The sequence below is a fragment of the Cavia porcellus genome, unplaced genomic scaffold (assembly GCF_034190915.1).
Source record: "Cavia porcellus strain 051 isolate PalLab524CR breed Dunkin Hartley unplaced genomic scaffold, mCavPor4.1 scaffold_23, whole genome shotgun sequence".
NCBI lineage: Eukaryota > Metazoa > Chordata > Mammalia > Rodentia > Caviidae > Cavia > Cavia porcellus.
The window spans coordinates 7,730,237-7,747,665 of NW_026947506.1; the positions used below are offsets into that span (position 1 = coordinate 7,730,237).

General features: G+C 51.4%; 1 protein-coding gene across 1 annotated transcript in view; it reads right to left on the reverse strand.

The window, feature by feature from the left end:
• The window catches only part of Vstm4 (V-set and transmembrane domain containing 4), a 70,433-nt gene that overhangs the window by 15,580 nt on the left and 37,424 nt on the right, over positions 1-17,429 (reverse strand). The window contains exons 5-7 of the mRNA XM_003466063.5: positions 17,331-17,364; positions 7,525-7,631; positions 6,336-6,397 (exon numbers count right to left, since the gene is read on the reverse strand). Coding sequence (XP_003466111.1) covers positions 6,336-6,397; positions 7,525-7,631; positions 17,331-17,364 — 203 coding nt within the window. The remainder of the gene's footprint in view (positions 1-6,335; positions 6,398-7,524; positions 7,632-17,330; positions 17,365-17,429) is intronic.

The following is a 17,429-nucleotide window of genomic DNA, read 5'->3' on the forward strand; positions in this document are numbered from 1 at the left end:
TTATTACTGGAATATAGGAAGGATCTTCCCCAAGGCAGAGCAGTGACGAGGGTCTGCCCGTTGGTCCAGCTACCGAGATCTGCTCAGCTAGTGGATCATGCTGAGTTTAGGGTCCCCTGATTCCTCTGGGATTCTGCTTCAGTAGGACTGAGTGGGCCTGAGATTGTCCTAGGGGGCGTGGCTGCTGGGACCCAGGAGCTCCGGTCACAAAGTTCTACCTTCAATGGCTGATTCATTCACACACGCTGGACCCCAGATCTGATGCTGAACCAGTTCCTGTGATGCTGTGACCAACGGGCCCAGGAGGTAATCTCCAGGATGGGTGACAATGCTTTCAAGCCACAATCTGATGAGGACTCAGTGCCCAGAACAAAAGAAACCCAACAAATCAACAATAAAAAATTAAAAAGTGGACAAAGGACTTGAGCAGATGTTTCTGTGAAGCAGATAAACAGATGGACAACAATAACATGAAAAGAAATGCCTCTAATCATTAGAAAAAGGAACTTAAAACCACAGAAGACACCACCTCAACATGCATGAGGGTGGCAAAGGCAGGGAGGAGGAGGAAGAGCAGGAGGAAGGGAGGGAGAGGGAGGAGGAAGAGTGAAGGGAGGTGACAAGTGTTGGCAGGATGAGGAGGTCTGGCTGAGGCCCTTGTGCCCGATTTGGGGAATGGGAAATGGTTTGGCTGCTTTGGAAAACAGTGTGGTAGATCCTCAAAAACTTAAAAATAGACTCAGCCCCAACAAGGCTCTTTCTGGTACCCAAAACAATGCAAAGCAGAGACTCAGATGGTTTTCCAAGTAGATATTTTTTATCCATCCTTATAATTTCCACAAGAGTACAAGGGGAAGCAGCTGAGGGTCCGGGGCAGGTGGATGGACACACAAGACGAGGTCTATCCATAAAATGGAAGTGTGGTCCTCCTCGGGAGAAAGGACAGGCGATCGGACACATGTGACAATGTAAGTGAGCATCAGGGACATTACAAACTAGAGGAAGCGAGCCACGAAAGACAAGGCTGTGTGACCCGACTGCTCAGAGATCCGCAGAATCGTCAAATTCAGACACAGAAAGTGGAGTCACTGTTTTGGGTGTATGTTACTTACTTTCTCATTGCTGAGAAAAAGATCCTCAACACCTGACAAGGGGCAGGGGGTTATTTAGCTCTCGGTTTGTAGAGGTTCAGCCCATAACCGGCTGGCTCCAAGGCAAGGTGGTGTGGCAGAGGGGCATCAAAGAAGAGAAACAGCTCATGGTGGGCAGAAGGTAGCAAAGCCACAAGGGGTGACCACAGCTCTTTCTGTCCTTTATATCTTATCCAGGCCAAGCATTCACAGCTTTAACCCTAGTGCCCTTGGTCCTAGCATGGCACCATGAATCGATGCCAGCGGCACCACTCTAGATCCAGCCGTCTCTGCAAAAGCCCCACTTGTGACCACATGAGTCTGTGGGGGGACATCCAGACACGAGCCGTAACAGGAAGCTGGGGCTGGGGCAATAGGGCTTTGTTATTTAATGGGCACAGAGCTCCAGTTTGCCAGATGAAGAGCTCTGGTAATTGGCTGCAGGACAACGTGATTACTCAGTGCTACGGAACTGTGTGCTTCAACATGGCTGAGATAATAAGCTTTAGGTTGCAGGGATTTGGCCAGAACTAAGAAACAAATCCAAAGCAGTGCCCACATCTGCACTCTCTGTGGTCTGTAACATGTGATCTTCTCAGGGTAAGAGGCACAGGGTTCTCCAGCAAGGGGAGGACGAAACCAACAAGGTAGTGAGCCCTATTCCGAGCCACTGGAAAGGCTGCAATCAGCTCAGACCTGGGCCCAGGGAACCTGGAGGGCGACTGGCCTTTGAGAGACTGAAGGTGGCAGTCAAATGACATGCAGTAATGGCAGGGATGGAAGAGACACTCTTGACATCCTAAAAAGTGACAGAATGTGGTAGACACAGGTCGAAGATGGAGAAGGCCCCTGGGCTCTCGGTTCTGCCACTGTCCCCATCAGGGACACTGAAGGGTAGCAGATAGGAGCAGGGAGCTCAGGTGTCCTGGCAATATCCACAGGCCCTGGCCTCTAGGGACTGTCCAATCAGTGGCTACATAAAGTGGCCTGTGAGTGGCTTGGAGATCCTGGTTAGGGCCCCACAGGGCACACAGTACTGCTGCATTCAAGAGGGGAATCTTTCCCCCCAGGGAGATGCACAGAGCAAATCCCAGGACCCTCATACTCCAGAGGGTGGGGGAGCCACAGCCAGGAATAAAGGCAGGCAGTGGAGTGACAGCGGGGACTCTGGTCAGCTCTGAGAACAAGGGCATGAGGGCCAGCACGGGGTCAGACGTGACAGGCGGAAGTGAGAAGGCCAAGCCCTCAGGGGTGGTGGGCAGGCAGGTGATGACAGATGTCCTGACGTTAGCCCCTGGGAGAGTGGGGCTTCTTGGAGAAGCTGGCACGCCAGCCCCATCTTTGAGCCCAGCAGCAGCTCAGGGGGGTGAGGAGGACCGCAGATGCAGAGCCAGAGCCCAGAAGAAGGACCTGGACCACACAGGGCCTGGGGTCTCAGGAAGCAGAGACGGCAGGGCAGGGACTGCCACCGCGCCTTACAGGAAGCCTCTCCTGGAGGCCGGGGGAGTCACTGGGACATTCTAGCAGGGAAATGATGTGGTGGGAGCTGTGAGCTGGGAAAGGCCCTCACAGGCCTGTGAGAGATAGGGGTTGGGGATGGACCGCAGGGGCCCAGGGAAAACTTCCACCAAGCTGCAACCCTATCCAGTTCTTCATTTGGAAATAGGATCCTCATGAAGTTGCTAAGTTGCCCAGGCTGGGCTCAAGCTTGTGATCCTCCTGCTTCAGCCTCCCAGAGAGCTGGGCTTCCTTTCTCCTCTGAGGATGGGGTGGGCTGGGGCTGACTGTTCCATCTCACCCAATGGCATACGTGAGAAACTTCATTCCGCACAGGGAGGGCCCCAGGGAGCCCCGCAGAGATGGTGTGTGGGGTAGGGGCGGGCGTGAGGCTCATCTCACTCCAGGACAGTGCTCCCCTGACCATGCTCCTCTCCAACGCTGGTTTCCTGTGGCTTTTTTCCCCCCTCTAAAGTATGAGGTTTTGCTTCCACATCACAGACACTATGTGTCTTTTCTTTTTCTACTTGGCCTCTAAATCAATAACCGGCCTAATGTGATCAAAATAAATCAAACGTGCTTCTGGCTTTCTCTGCTTCTTCAGAAACAGGAAGAGAGGACAGGTTTTCCTGGAAGTGGATGAACTCCATCCCTGGCTCCCAAGCCAGTGCGGTAGGATCCCTGTCTGCACTCAGAGCTCTTAGAGGAAGCAGCCGCACTGTGGGACGTTCAGGAAGGAGCTGCCGGCCCGGGGCCTCACGCCAGTCAGCAGCACTTGGAATGCAGGTTGCTGCGTGTGGCTTACTCATCAACAAGCAAGGGTTCGGGGAGAAGGGCTGTCTTGATGCCTTGATTATAAAATGTCCAAAATGCCTTTCTCCCTGATTTTTGCTTTTGATGTACTATCATCTTTCTAAAGCTTTCTGACCACTAAGAGTGAGGTCAGCACTGCCCGGGGAGGATGCGTCTCAATAGTCACCAAATCTGCAGACCGAGGCCTGGGATTCCTGCTGCCCAGAGGTCCAGTGCAGGTCAGCTCTTTTCTTCATCACAGGTTACCTGCGTACACTGGTAGCCAAGTACACTTATTCCTGGGAAATTAGGTTTAAAATATTTTCCACCTGCTTCCCAGCGATCAAAGGGTAATTTGGTATTGAAGAACTGTCACTGGGAGCTGGTCCACGAAACGCTCCTTTTGTGATGCAGCGAAGTGTTCGACCCTGTCTTCTGTGCAAATAAAGACTTTCTTGTGCCAAGTCCACATCCAGAGAAGCAAGCCACCACAGGCACGCACATGCATGCACTGAAAAATGTCAGTGATGAAAACTTGTGATTAGGAGCAGCTGTTTTTGAAAATGCTCTTGAATCCAATCTTCTGATAAGTGGCAGCGAAAATGCTTCAGACAGCATTCTGTGCCCAAGAATTACACAAGTGATTTTCGCTTGTGTCCAGTGGGTAAAGGAGACTGGGGCCCAGGGGCTGGAGTAAGTTGCTTTATTCAAGATTGATGACATTCTCTCTCCTAGTCATCACCTTTCCTCAGATGCAAAACTGGACAGGGAGGGAAGGGTCTTACTTCGAGGACTACATACGAGGGCCTGAAGAAGGTGCTCACCGCCAGAACTCCAGGAGCCTGCCTTTGGCAGTGCTGGGGAGACCATCTCCCCCCCCCCCCACACACACACAGCTCTGAGCCACGCGAGCAACACAGCCCCAGTGTGACCAAAAGCAGAAACATCAAGTAAACATCTGCGCATCCATACTGACATCAAGGGATCAGGGAACACGTCAGACAAGGGGAGGAATTCTTCTTGGGGGAGAATTCCAAGCGCTGATCACAGAAGGCCTTGGAAAACCAGAAAGACACCATCTTCAGGGGCCAGAGGCCCTGACGCGTGCAAAAACAGCAGGAAAGCTTCAAGGCAAGACAGAACATTTTCACAGCCATAACACATCTCCCCTAAAATAATTATTAATTCCTGCGGTGGCTTTAGCACATCACAATTCTTGACCCTTGTCCCTTAGTCAGGGACGTGACTTGTGTTACTGTGAGCTAGTCTGAGAACTTGATTTCAGCACACAGAACATTGCAAGGGAATAGCAGAAATTTTATAGGAAGGGAGCTGGGTGGCTGAGACCCTGCCTGCAGGCTGAGGGGCACCAGGCTAACAAGACACACGGCAGGATCCGCTCAGCCTTGACGTCATGTTCCACAGCTTCAGGGGCCTGAAGACAAGGACAGGAACATTCCAGAAGTAAATGATTGCTGATCATTCAGTGGCTGAGTTTTCAACCACTCTTACAGAAACCTGCAAGCCTGTGTTCACAAAGGGTGACTGAAAGACACAGGGCATGCTGAAATAATAAAAACTTACCACTGAAGAAGACATATTGCCAAGACCAGAGGGGCAAGTGTTCAAAGCATCTAGAACATTCTGAGGGGAATTAATAGCGATCTTTACTGTAGTACTTCTTAAAATTTAAACAATCACCATATTTTTGATCATTTCTGGTTGATCACAAATTTACAGCAACTCCTGTGAAGCAGAAAGATGGCAGCGGGTCCCCGTCCAGCTTACTCATCGGATGACACGGTGGCACTGCTGGCTGTCCCTCGAAGATCGTGAGAGGGGAACATTTTCTATCTGTTCAGGACATCGGGGCAGCGCGACTAAAGACACTCGCGGAAGAGGACTTGCAGAACTGCTTCGGACCACGGCAAGGACAAGGGGACAGATGCACTTGCAGTGAAGGGGAGGAGGATTCTGAGGGGGGACTCATGAATGTATCTTGTGCCACTGCATGTTTTTGAAAATGTAAACGTCCTGTGTACCTTTTGATCCTACCTCATAGAGTGGCACAGTGAGCAGCAGGAAAGAAACAGGATCACCTAGGTGTGGGTCATGAGGTGGAGATAACATAAATGTGGCACGTGTACACAGCATGTGTACATGCTGGGGTCTATTATGCAGCCGTGCAGGAGAATAGCTTTTGCAAGGAAATGAATAAAACCAGAAGAGCTCACAGTACACAAAGCAAGCCAGACACAGAAAGGCGAGCCTGGCAAGGTCCCTTTCATCTGCGGAAGCTGAGGGGCAGAAGACGATCTAAAAGCAGAACAGCGGTGGCCAGGGAGCGGAAGGAGGGGCGGGGTGGAAGAGGAGTGGATGGATGGGATGCTGCGTGCCCTGTGAGGCGGGAAACGCCACAGGGGTCCCTGAGATGTGATATCCTTGGTTGGATCCAGGGACGGAAAAAGAGCCTCCATGGAAAACCTGCTGAGGCTGGTGGGAGCTGGACAGTAACAGGAAGGTGTTGACATCCTGGCTGGGCACAGACGCCAGGGCTATGCAGGACGCCAACGTGCAGGGAAGGTGGGACTGACACGTGGGACGCCACGTAGCTCTTCTGCAATTCTCAGGTCCCTCCGGAGTAAGTCAGCAGGGGAGCTGATGCAAGCTGGTTTACTTTCTAATTTCAGCTTTTTTGAGTATGGTTTTCCCTCCTCGAAAGGCAGCATTTGAAACCCATTTGGATTTTGAACTGTCACTCTGGGGACTGAGCAGGTGACTCAGAAATCCTGAGCTAGGAGGGAGAACGCCTGAGCTTGGGGACCAAAGCGGGAAGATGTTTTTGAGTCCACCTGCTCAGCCCCAGGGCATGCTCAGGGTGGAGGGACAAACGGGGCTCAGCACAGGGACACTTACCAGGGCGACCTTCCTCTGCGGCTTCAGCAGCTTTGGCCTGTGGAACGAGGCGGCTATGGGGGCTGCAGGGGGAGAGGAAGGTTAGGTCACACCTCCTCCTGGACCCTCAGTGGCCCACCTGCTGTGAGTGCTCCACGTGGGCTGCAGACCCCCAAGGGACCCCTGCACAGAGGGACCCCAGGTTCTGAACAAGGCCCCAGAGGCTGCTCCTCATAGACAAGTGTCCTTCCTGGCCTTTGGACACATCAGGGTCTCCCCAGGCTGGGTCAGCAAAACAGCCTGCATCTGTCATGGTGCACTTGGTGAAGGCTGGTGCTGGGCTCCTTCCCGGGGGGAGTCTGTCCTGCCAGCTCACTGATCTGGAGAGACGTGACAGATCCTCACACAAGTTAGCATGAGGTCACCAGGGAGACGCTCCCTGTCACCATCCCCAGGAACAATTTGAGACCTGACCTTGGCATTGAAAGCCCAGCTCTTTGCTCTGGCTCGCTAAGTCTTGATGTTTCTTTCCTGAGGCAGGGTATTTATGGGGAGGGAGATTGCGCCTCACGGTGCCCCTGGCCTCATCTTGCTAGGCACCAGGTTTGGAGAAAGATACACTTTGCCTTCTGCGTCTGATATCGCACACCTGGGAAGTCCTTGTCCTCCCAACTGTGTTTCAAATCTCCTGAGGTCTGGGCAGCTAAACCGCCCAGGTACCTTAGTAACTCCACAGACAGCCTCCGTTCTCCTAAAACTTGGGAAATATCTCACTCATGTGGCGCTGAGCCAAGATTGCAGTCACAGAATAACCCCAGAACAGATGCAAAGGAACTGCACACCCAGGTGACATCTTTAAAAAGGCTTTTTTCCAGCGCTGGGGGTTTAGCTCAGCGGCATAAGCACCTGCCTTGCAAGCAGGCAGTCGTGAGTTCGATCCCTGGTACCAATAAAAAAAAAATGCCAAAGACAAAAAAAAATAGGCTTTTTTTCCCTGAAAGTGGACAGAAGGGGTGCAGATAGGCCCCGTTCATGGGGATGTGGATCCCTCCGTGGATACTGAACCTTCCCTGACCTATGCTGGGCAGCCCTGCCCCAGCCTGCTGGAGCACCAGCTGTGAGCAGAGGCCGGGTATCCAGTCCACAATCCATCCAAGGTCAGCCTCCCACTGGGCAGGTCCCATACCATGCTGGCCCCGCCCGTCCTCACCTTTGGCAGGGACTGCAGGGGGCATGTCCACCTTCTCCTTCCGTTTCTTGCCTTTCTTGGGCTGCAGTGGGGCCAAGCTGGTCACGCTGGTGACCGTCTCCCCTGAGCTGTAGAAGACAAAGGGCTCGGTGAAGCCAAAGTCCAGTTTGTTGCAAAACCCTCATGTCTGAGAGCTCTTGCAGCTGTGTAAGGGGAGCCATCTCACAGCAGGACGAGGTGGCTCCACACTGGTCTCCAGGACCCCAGCCCTGGCTAAGACCAGGGCAACCAGAGGAGCCAGTGTGTGATTTATGAGGAGCTATTCAAAATCCAAGGTTCCCCGGAGGGACCTGGGGCCAGCTTGTCCACATTCCATAGGGCTGCACAGGGGGATAGCTTACTGGACTTAACTGGCCACAACGGCCGGCTTGGCTGGATACTGCAGGATATTAAAGATGCCACTAGAAACCTCTGCTAAACCTGAGCTTCCTGCCTGTGGCTCGTAATTCAGATGCAAAGCACCTGTCAGCACGGAGGGATCTGCGTGGGCCTGCAGGGTCCCTGAGCATGCTGCCACTTCTGCTGCTGCACCACGAAGGGAGTTCACCCTGAGAAGTTTGTGTTACCCACTTGGCCACCCCGGGGAGCCAGTTCCTGCAGCCCGAGGGCCTTGGCACATGTTACTCATGCTAAGCCATACTGTGGGCAGCCCTCTTCCTGAAGGCAGACGCAGAAGCCACCCCTGTGCCGGGCCCTGTTGGTGCAGTGCATCCACAAACTCCTCCGGGGACCATCGGTCTAGTCCCAGAGGCTTCCCACTGGCTCCACCACCCACCGGGAGGTCCCTGGGGACCACCTGTTCCGTGCACGGGTTCTAGCCGGGTGGATGTGACTGCACCCTCCCCAACCCGAGAAGATGCTCAGGAAGTCCACAGGAATGTGGCCCAATGCCAGCATCCAAGGGGTTGGACAGGCACCTCAGGCCCCGAGGGAAAGATTCCACGACGGCCCGCTCACACCCCACCTGAGATCCCATCAACTCTGAGGTGCAGAGACTGACTCAAGGCAGCGGTCAGCATCACAGAGGTCAGTCGGTGCCTCTCGCAGGATTTCACCATGCAGGAGGCGGGGCACGCATGTGAAATGTGCGTGCAGCAGAGAAAGAATTAAGTGTCACTGTGTTCTTTCTTTTGGTGTTTTCTTTTCTTTCTATACTGGGTATTGAATCCCTGGCCTTCACGCTGAGCTACATCTCCAGCCCTTATAACTTTTTTATTTTGAGACAGGGGTCTCCATAAGTCACTAAGTCCCCCAGGCTGGGCTTGATCCTCCTGCCTCAGCCTCCTAGAGTGCTGGGATTACCTGTGCTCACCACCACATCTGTTTACTACACTGTTGCTGGGTCTCTTTATAATTAAGGGTAAATGAATATATAAATGTACTCAGTAAGAGTGGTTGTTCTAATCACAGTCCTCCATATTTAAAAATAAATGAAAACAGAGTCACACAGTGTGGGAAAAAATCCAAGAATGCAATTTCCACCAAGACTCCCCAGGGACAGCTTGTTTTCTTTGGGCACAGAAACGCTATCTGGTCCTAGCCTCAGAGCACAGAGAAGCTGCGCAAATTCACCAAGAGCCGAGAGCCACGCAGGTTTACAAACGCGGACCGCCAAGAGTAAACAAGGATTAAAACTCTTAGAATTGCTTAAATACACAAACACAAGTACAGAGTGGTTTTGGAGCCTTTCAAACTCTCAAAATGTTTATTTTTGTCTTTCCAATATAAAATAACACAGGTTTATGGTTTAAAATCATAATGACAGCCACAAAGATGAAACAAATCTCCCCGGACCAAAACATGACCTTTGTAAATATTTCCACAACTCTTTCCGCTTACTCGCTTTTTTTAAAAAAGGAACTTTATTTTTAAGAGCAATTTTAGATCCACAGCAAATCTGAGCAGAAGCCACAAAGGCCCATCTGCTCCTCCCTTGCCTGTGCCCAGTCCCCACCCCTGGGCTCCCCACCATTGACCCCTCCACCACCCGGCATCTACAGGCCGGGTGGGTTGTGCAAGGGCCCGTATCCAGCACCCTAGTACCCTACCGCATCCTTCTGCTGGCCTAAAACTCCTCTGTGTTCTTCCTGGGAGTTACCCTACTGGCACCACCCCAACTGCAGTGGCCACAGGCAAGGTCCCACCCATGATCTGTAAAACAGGGGACCACCCCTGGTTAAGGATCTCACAGGGTCACGCTCGAGGTCAGAAGCCAAGGCTTTGCATAAGTAAGGCGTGTAGGAATAGCTCCAGGGCATGCCAAACACTCCTGGCAGCTGTTGCTACCTGAGCATCTTGGCACACCCGTGTTCTAAGGGAAAGGGAACAGATGTTAGCCCCTGCTGGAGCCTTGACCAGAAGACCTGCTTAGAATGCACAGCAGTGCAGAACAACAGTGCGGGGCAGACCAGATGGCCCACACGGGCAGTGGCTGTACCCTGAGCAGTGAACTCCTGTCTGATTCAGTAAGCAGAACAACACACAGCCCGGATTCCACAATGCCTCACACCACCCCTGAGCACGGGTGTTTTGCAGATATCAAAGTCAGCAGTGGCACCCTAACCGCCAGGCTTGTGTCTGTCTGGAGGAGCCGCCGTGGCTGGGTGTCCAGTCTCTGGCTTGTCCACCCTGAGAAAGTTGAACCTCAGAGGGGCCCAGGCCCTTTCCAAACAGCACTGGCCAGACAGAGATGTGGGACTCGATCCAGTCAGCCTGCCTCACTGGCCCTGAAGCAGGGACTTGGGTTCAGCCCAGATAACAGAACTGGGACAGGAAGATGACCGGCTAGCCAGAACCATGAGGTTGCTCTGGGCTCAAAGCAGCTCTCTAATGAGAAGGGACTTAACGGTGACATCCAGGGCATTGTATCTGTGTAAGTTCAGGGGTTGCAGCTGCTCAGCTGGGACTGATGGGAGGAGGGGCCACGCCTAGTGCTGGGGTCTCAGTGCTGCACCAAGTGCCACTGAGGCCTGGGAGTGGGCAAGGAGGAGGGTGGCAAGCTCCCGGACAGTCTGGAATAAGTGATGTCAGCCATTGAGACTGCGGGCACCGTGGGCAGCCACACGCAATTTCTGCCTCCGCTCTAGGGTTGGGAGGGTTTGGGAGGACAGAGGCAGAAAAGAACAGACATAATTACAAGCAAGATGCATCCACGCGGCCACATGCCGCCTTGGTGACTAACCCTGAGATCAAAGCATGCCCATGCTGAACCACAGCAGGCGTCCCCCTCGTGTCCTCTGGCCATTGAATGGCTGTCCTTTTACTGGTCTTTCTCGAGGACGTGCTGAGGTGTAGCTGACTTCATGAGCCTCAGGCTCTTAACTCCCCATGGACAACAGTGTTCCCTTAGTCCACAGCCACCTCTGCCTGCACACAGGTTCCAGCGTCCAGGACATCTGCCAGCCTCCTTCCCGTGGAGTGGGCAGGGCTCTCCTCCCTGACACAAGCTGCCTGTCATGTGCTCCAGTGGGAGTTGTGGCCTGAACTGGGACAGCCAGGGACAAAGTTCCTGTCTGCAGAAGCCCTGTGCCACTGCTGCTGCCCTGGGGCTCTGAGCTCGGCCACCCCACACTGTCATGGGAAGCCCCTGCAGAGGGGCTTTTTACTGAGATGCCCCCTGTGTCCTTTCCTTGTCTGGGCTCCTCCCTCCTGACCTAGGTGGTGACAGGGACTCATCTGTCCCTTTCCCACGACTGTCATACAGCAGCACACTGGACACTCTGCAGCCTCACACCCGGGATGCTATGTGTGAAATCTCGAACTTAGCACCTCAACAGCTGGTATTCAGCGATGGTGGCAACTTGCTGTCACTTCTTATATGACAAACATATTAACAGCTGCAGGTAGTCCCTCCCCAAGGTCAGCTGCCACCAGTGAAGGTCAACGGGCTCATGCAAACAAGACGGGTGCCTGGATTCCTCACCCCAGGACTTTGGAACTTGTTTCCAGTGTCACATGCCATGAAATACCCAAGGTCAACTGGTGCCATCTGTGGCAGTCATTTGCCACAAATATCCAAGGTCAACTGGTGCCAGCTCCCAGGGGTGCTTAGAAGCTGCACAACTAACTTCACTTGTGACGTGGGTGGGTGGCTCTACCCTGCACAGTGACACCCTTGGAAAGGCTTTATTGCTGATAAGCAATGTGTGTCAAGTGTGGATCAGTGTGACCAGTGCCTGGTTATCACTTAGTGGGTGCCATCTGCCACTATCTTACCAGTGTCACTGTCATTGCTGTCATGATGGAATCTGCTGAGTGCTGGCATCAAGTGTAAGCCAGGCAGTATTCTGCACAGGCCAGAGCCCAGTGCCTGGACAGGGCCACCAGGCTACTGGGCATCTTGGTGTTTTGGTTTTCTGTCCCTGTCTCTGTCCCAGATGATCCGCTGCATATTTTGTGTGCACACTCAGAGCAACATCACAATATAAGCTGCTTCCTGGTACACTGGTTCCAAGGTGCCCCCTCTATGCCAGCCTCCCAGCCCCCATCCTCAGTGGGTCACATCGCCCAAGAGGTCGCCTGTTAAAGTCACACTAGGTGACACCGCAGCTGTGAGCCCTCCCTCTGCCGGTCACATGACCTCCCCGCTGCCAGCTTTGCCTGGCGGGTTTGTGCTGGTCTGAGCTGGACCACAGCAGAGGTCAGAGTGGTATCAGCTGGCCAGGAGGAGAGGCCTGGAGTGGATGAACACGGCCTGTCCAGCTGCCTCCTCTCCCTTCCCAAGAACACTACTGGGCCTTGAGACAAGCAAGCACTTTCAACCCCGGTGGACCAACTTCCACCAAGTCCTAGCCACTCCCCTGGGAGGCCACCCACGCCTGCCCCTCACCTGAGCCCTAGTCATCCTTTAGGCGCACACACATCTCCAGATACCGTCCCCATTTTAAAGAGAGGTTACAAAGCTAGCCAGCAGTCAGTGGCAGAGCTTGGATTTGAACCGAGGCAGCCTGGCCCTACACCTCGATCACCTCAGTAGGCTGCTTTTCACAGAAAGAACGAACACTCCTCCATAGATAGCACTGTGACCGCTCAGTGCTACAAAAGAGAAGCCAGCACAGCACACGTATCTCTGAGTTCAGACTACCCAGCTCTTGTTCTCTGTGGACTCCTGTGTCCCTGCACACAGAGGTCCTGAACCTGTCGCTCATTGGTGAAAACCCACGTTTCCTTTGTCAAGGATGTCCCTGTGTGGACTGGAGAAGACTCATAGTGTTTTCCACGAGCTCGCAGGGCACAGCCGAGCTGTGCCTGTGCTTTATCCTGCATGTGCACCGCCCGTGCCCCGTGTATCCGTGAAGAGACCGTGAACATGCAAGGAATGCTGGGTGAGGTACTGGCAGGGACTGCACTGCCATCTGTCCGATCAACAGTTGTCTTTTAGGTGGCCTGGAGGAGGAGGGCGCTCAGCCTTCCACAGCTGCTGGGCTTTCATCTGCAGCCTGATTTTCCAGGACCTTCAAGCAGTTTCACGCTGACTGGCTATGCTGGTTGAGGGCTGCTCTCTTGGGAAAGGCATGTTTAAAATCCTGCCGTCCCCTCTGCTCTGGACATCTGAGTCCTTGGGACATGTGCTCATGGAAAAGGAACCATCTCTTGACCCTGGGGTCAGGGCCACTCCTCCTGGAATAGTGCCTTCTGACCTCGGGGACAATGCACAGTTGAGAGCAGACTGATTTTCGTCCCCTTTGAAGTTCTCTTAGCAGATCACAGAGTTCTGCAGGTCCACATCTTGCCCAAGTCACTTGGCCAGGCCTCTTTTGCTGTGACCACAGCCTCCTTGGTTCCGGTCTGTGGCGTCTTCTCGAGGTTCCCTGCCCTGCATGAGGTTTCTGCACCTGGCATCTTGCCCTGGTCGTGGGCTTCCTGCCCAGGCCCCTAAGGGAAAAGTGGCCCTGGACAGAGCTCAGGATATTCATTGCAGCAGCTCATGACTAAGGGGAAAGCCACAAACCACTTCCACTTTCCTCATTGTCAGAGCCCCTGTGGCCCATTTGAGAGGAGCCTGGGACCATCCCTGGCCTTCGTGTCACGGTTTGGGTCTTAACTGTCCCCGAGAGCCCATGCACTAAAAGCTTACTGGCCAGCCTGTAGTGCTCTTGGGAGCCTTGAAGAGGCAGAGCCTCCTGAGAAAGTGAGGTATGGGGGCGTGTCCTTGAAAGGGCCACTGGGACCACTGTTATGGCTCATGTCTAGATGTCCCCCAAAGCCACATTCGGTCATAGGCGGGGCTTTGCAGAGGTGGCTGGGTCTAGAGTATGTGATGCTGGGTTTGATTTATGGTGCAATGCTAGGCTCTAGGGCTCTAAGGTTAAGGAGGTGAGTGCTGGCTGCCCTAAGTAGCCTGAATAGGATAACAAGGGTAGGAAGACACTGCTAAGGAACCTTATTGCTTGGCTGTCTTTGCCCACCATGAACTGATTTTCCCCTGTGATGCCCCACTGCCAAGCCACCCTGCCTTGGAGCCAGTCAGTTATGAACTAAAACCTACAGACTGTGAGCTAAACAAACCTTCCTACTCTTTAACATTGGGCATCAGGTATTTTGTCTCAGAAATGAGAGAATAGTAACCAAGCCATGGCCCTTTCCTCTGCCTCTGCTTCCCAGCTACCCTAAGGGGAACAGTTTTCCTCAGTGACTTGCTATCAACATGACACTTTGCCTCGTTGGAGGCCTAAAAACATTGGAGCTGACCAACCAAAACCGGAACCCCTAAACTCATGAGCCAATGAGAATTGCTCTTCCTTTAAGTTGATCTCCTCAGGTATTTTGTAACAGCAAAGAGAATCCAATCACACTCTTTGGGTCCCAGCAGTGGGTGCCACAGATCTTATCTTTACCCCATGGGGCGAGGCTCAGGAGAGAAGGAAGGGGCCCAACCCAGCAAGGGCTGTGTGCTCAGGGCAGTCCAAACCTGAGTGTCACAGGAAGCAAGCTCCAGGTGATACTGGCTGGCTCTGACCTCCCCAGCTATAGCTCCCCTGAGGAATAAAAGCCTGCACCCCTCGTCCTTGTGGTTTAAGGAGACACGTGCTTTGAGCAAGGAAGAAACAGCTTTACAAAGGCATAACTGAGGTACCCCAAAATTGTGCTCTGGTCACAGTATCCAATTCAATCATTTTGAGTAGATTTAACAATATATAGTTGTATGACTACCACTACCTTAGTTTTAGAACATTCTGGTTACCCCCAAAAGGTTCTCCCTTGCGCATGTATAGCGAATCCCCATTTCTACACCCAAGAAACACTAATTCACTTTCTGTCTCTATCAATTTACTTGCTCTAGGCATTTCATTAAATGGAATCATATAATACAGAATTTCGGGGACTGGCTTCTCCCAGTCAGCTGCACTTTGAGACTGGACTCTGCTTCATTACCAAGTGCGCAGTAAGTCGCAGGACACTGTGCACCAGGGTTTAGATCGCTCCAGCATCTGCCTGTTAGGAAAGACGTGGCTAAGAACAGCAGCACAGAGGTCACTGTGTGGCCCTCTTAGTTCGGCTCCCTGGGGTTGATCCTCGCTGAGGAAATTGCTGAGCCCTAGAGTAAGTTTAGTGCCTTAAGAAACTAATGACATTCTCTCCCAAGGAAAGTAGTAACTTTGGGCATTACAATGTTCATGTTTGACTGACCAGTCTACTGGAACCAATATTTCTCCACTGAGTAAAATGTAGAAATCTTTCTTCTGTTGGAGTCCCTTTATCTCTTTCACTTTTAAATATCACAGCCTTGAGTAGCAGATGGTTTTACATTTTTTGTTTCAGTTACCAGATGTGGCATTTAACATTCACATCTATTCATGAAAAGTAGAGCTTTACTATTTCCTTTCTGCTCTTCCTGTTTTTTTTATGTCTGAAAAATTTCATTTAGCCATTATTTTAAAGCAGGTAGGTCTGTTAGTGAAAGAGTCTTTGAGTTTTCCTGTATTTGAGAATGTCTCTATTTCCCCTTCATTGCTGAAGGATAGTTTTGCTGGGAATAGAATTTGTGATTGACAGTTAGTCCTTTCAGTATTTGAGAGAAGTACTGCTACTTTTCTGTCCTCTGTGGATTCAGAGGGGAAACACAGACATTCAAGCCTACCTTCTGCTTAATTATATAATGTGTCTTCATGTGGATTCCACTGGGTTTATCCAATTCTTTTACATGTATGAGGTTTTTTCTTTTGATAAATTGGAGAAAACTTGAGCCACTATTTTTCCCATATTCTTTCAAGTCCACTTTTTCCTCTTTCTTGAACTCTTATCATAGAATGTCAGACTTCTTGCCCTGTGGCCCTGAGGACTGTTCATTGCTCATGTGATTTTGGCCTGTTTTCCCTCTGTGGTTCAGGATAGATAAGTGCTACGGACGTGTCCTCCAGCTCACTCATTACACATTGACATCACTCACCCACTAAGATTTTTATTTATTTTATTTTTCTGTAATTCCATTTTTAAAAAAGCAAGTTCTCTCTATTATTGAGAGTGTTTACTTTGCCACTTGTTTTAGGAGATTTTTAATTGTTTGTCAGAACATATTTGTGATCCCAGCTCTAAAGTCCTTTGATGGGTCATCTCAACTCCTGATCTGTGCCAGGGTTGTTCTGATTGATTGTTTTTCCTCATTCAGGTTGTGATATTTGCAGTTTTCACTGTGATGGTTGTTTTTTGCTAGTTCAGTTCAGAGGGCTGGAGTCCTTAAATCGGTTACTTTTGTAAGTGTCATCCTGTTTAGTATACCGACCAATTCTGGCCTCTTTCTGTGAGCTGCAGTTCCAATGAACTTTCTCTTCCAGAGGCTTTCCTGTCTTACTGTGTTCTGTTTGGTTTATCTGCTGCAGCTAGACCCCACTGGCTTGGCTTAGGCATTGGAAAGGGTTTCCTGGGTTGGGAGGCTGGACACATTGTGGTGGGTGTGGAAGACTCAGGCCAGTGAAGACAAAGAGGTTTCCCAGCTGGACCACTTGGGTCTGGGTGGCTCACTAGATTGTGCCTTCAGCTCTGATGTCACCTGGTGCCGATAGTGGGAGTGGTTCCCACCCTACGCCCCTGCTGGTGGTAGAGGGCTCCCTAGAAGACATCAGAGGAACTCCATTCAGACTGTGGAAAGAATGAGCTTGCTTGGATCTTGCTGTTTCAGAGTTGGGGATGGAAAAAGTGGGTTAGGGTCACCTTGCATGGAATGGATAAAAGTTGAAAAGCTCTGTAACCATGTGACTCCTCCAGTCCTGGGATCCCAAACAACTTCAGCTTCTCTCCAACTCCTAGAGGTCTTCTTCGGTTATCTGTTGAGTTATCTCCAAGGTTTATATGTGTGTTTGACAGAAAAGAGCAGAGATCAATTGACCTATGCTATCTCATCTGAATTAGCAGTTCCAAATCTTTAAAAGACCTGAATTTGCAAAATCTCCTATAACTACTGTGTCACCCATGAATTGTGTCTCATCAGTTAAAAGTGGGAAAAGAGGGCATTCATGGAAAGGGGATTACCTGGGAGTGTTTGGAGCCAGAAGGCCCCATGTAGTTTGGGCAGCTGTGAAGAGCACATGCCAAGCCTCTGGCAGGTAGCACATAGCCTGGGCAGCAAGAGCCACTGGGCATCTGACCCCCAGGGGGTGACGGTCAGAGGGCGGAATCTTCAAACACTCAAACACAGGCAGATCACATACTTTTGGCTTGTATATGCACAAATATGCAGACCTTCATGTGAAAATCCACATTGAAACAGTTTTTTTGTAATAACAGAAAGAGTTTGATATGATTTGATAAAAGGAAGCAAATATTCCTACCTGTTCTGAGGGCATTTCACCAAATAATGTCTCACTGTGAAAGAAACAAGAAAGAAGAGATAGTAAGTCCATGTTACTTCAAATATATGCACTCCAGGA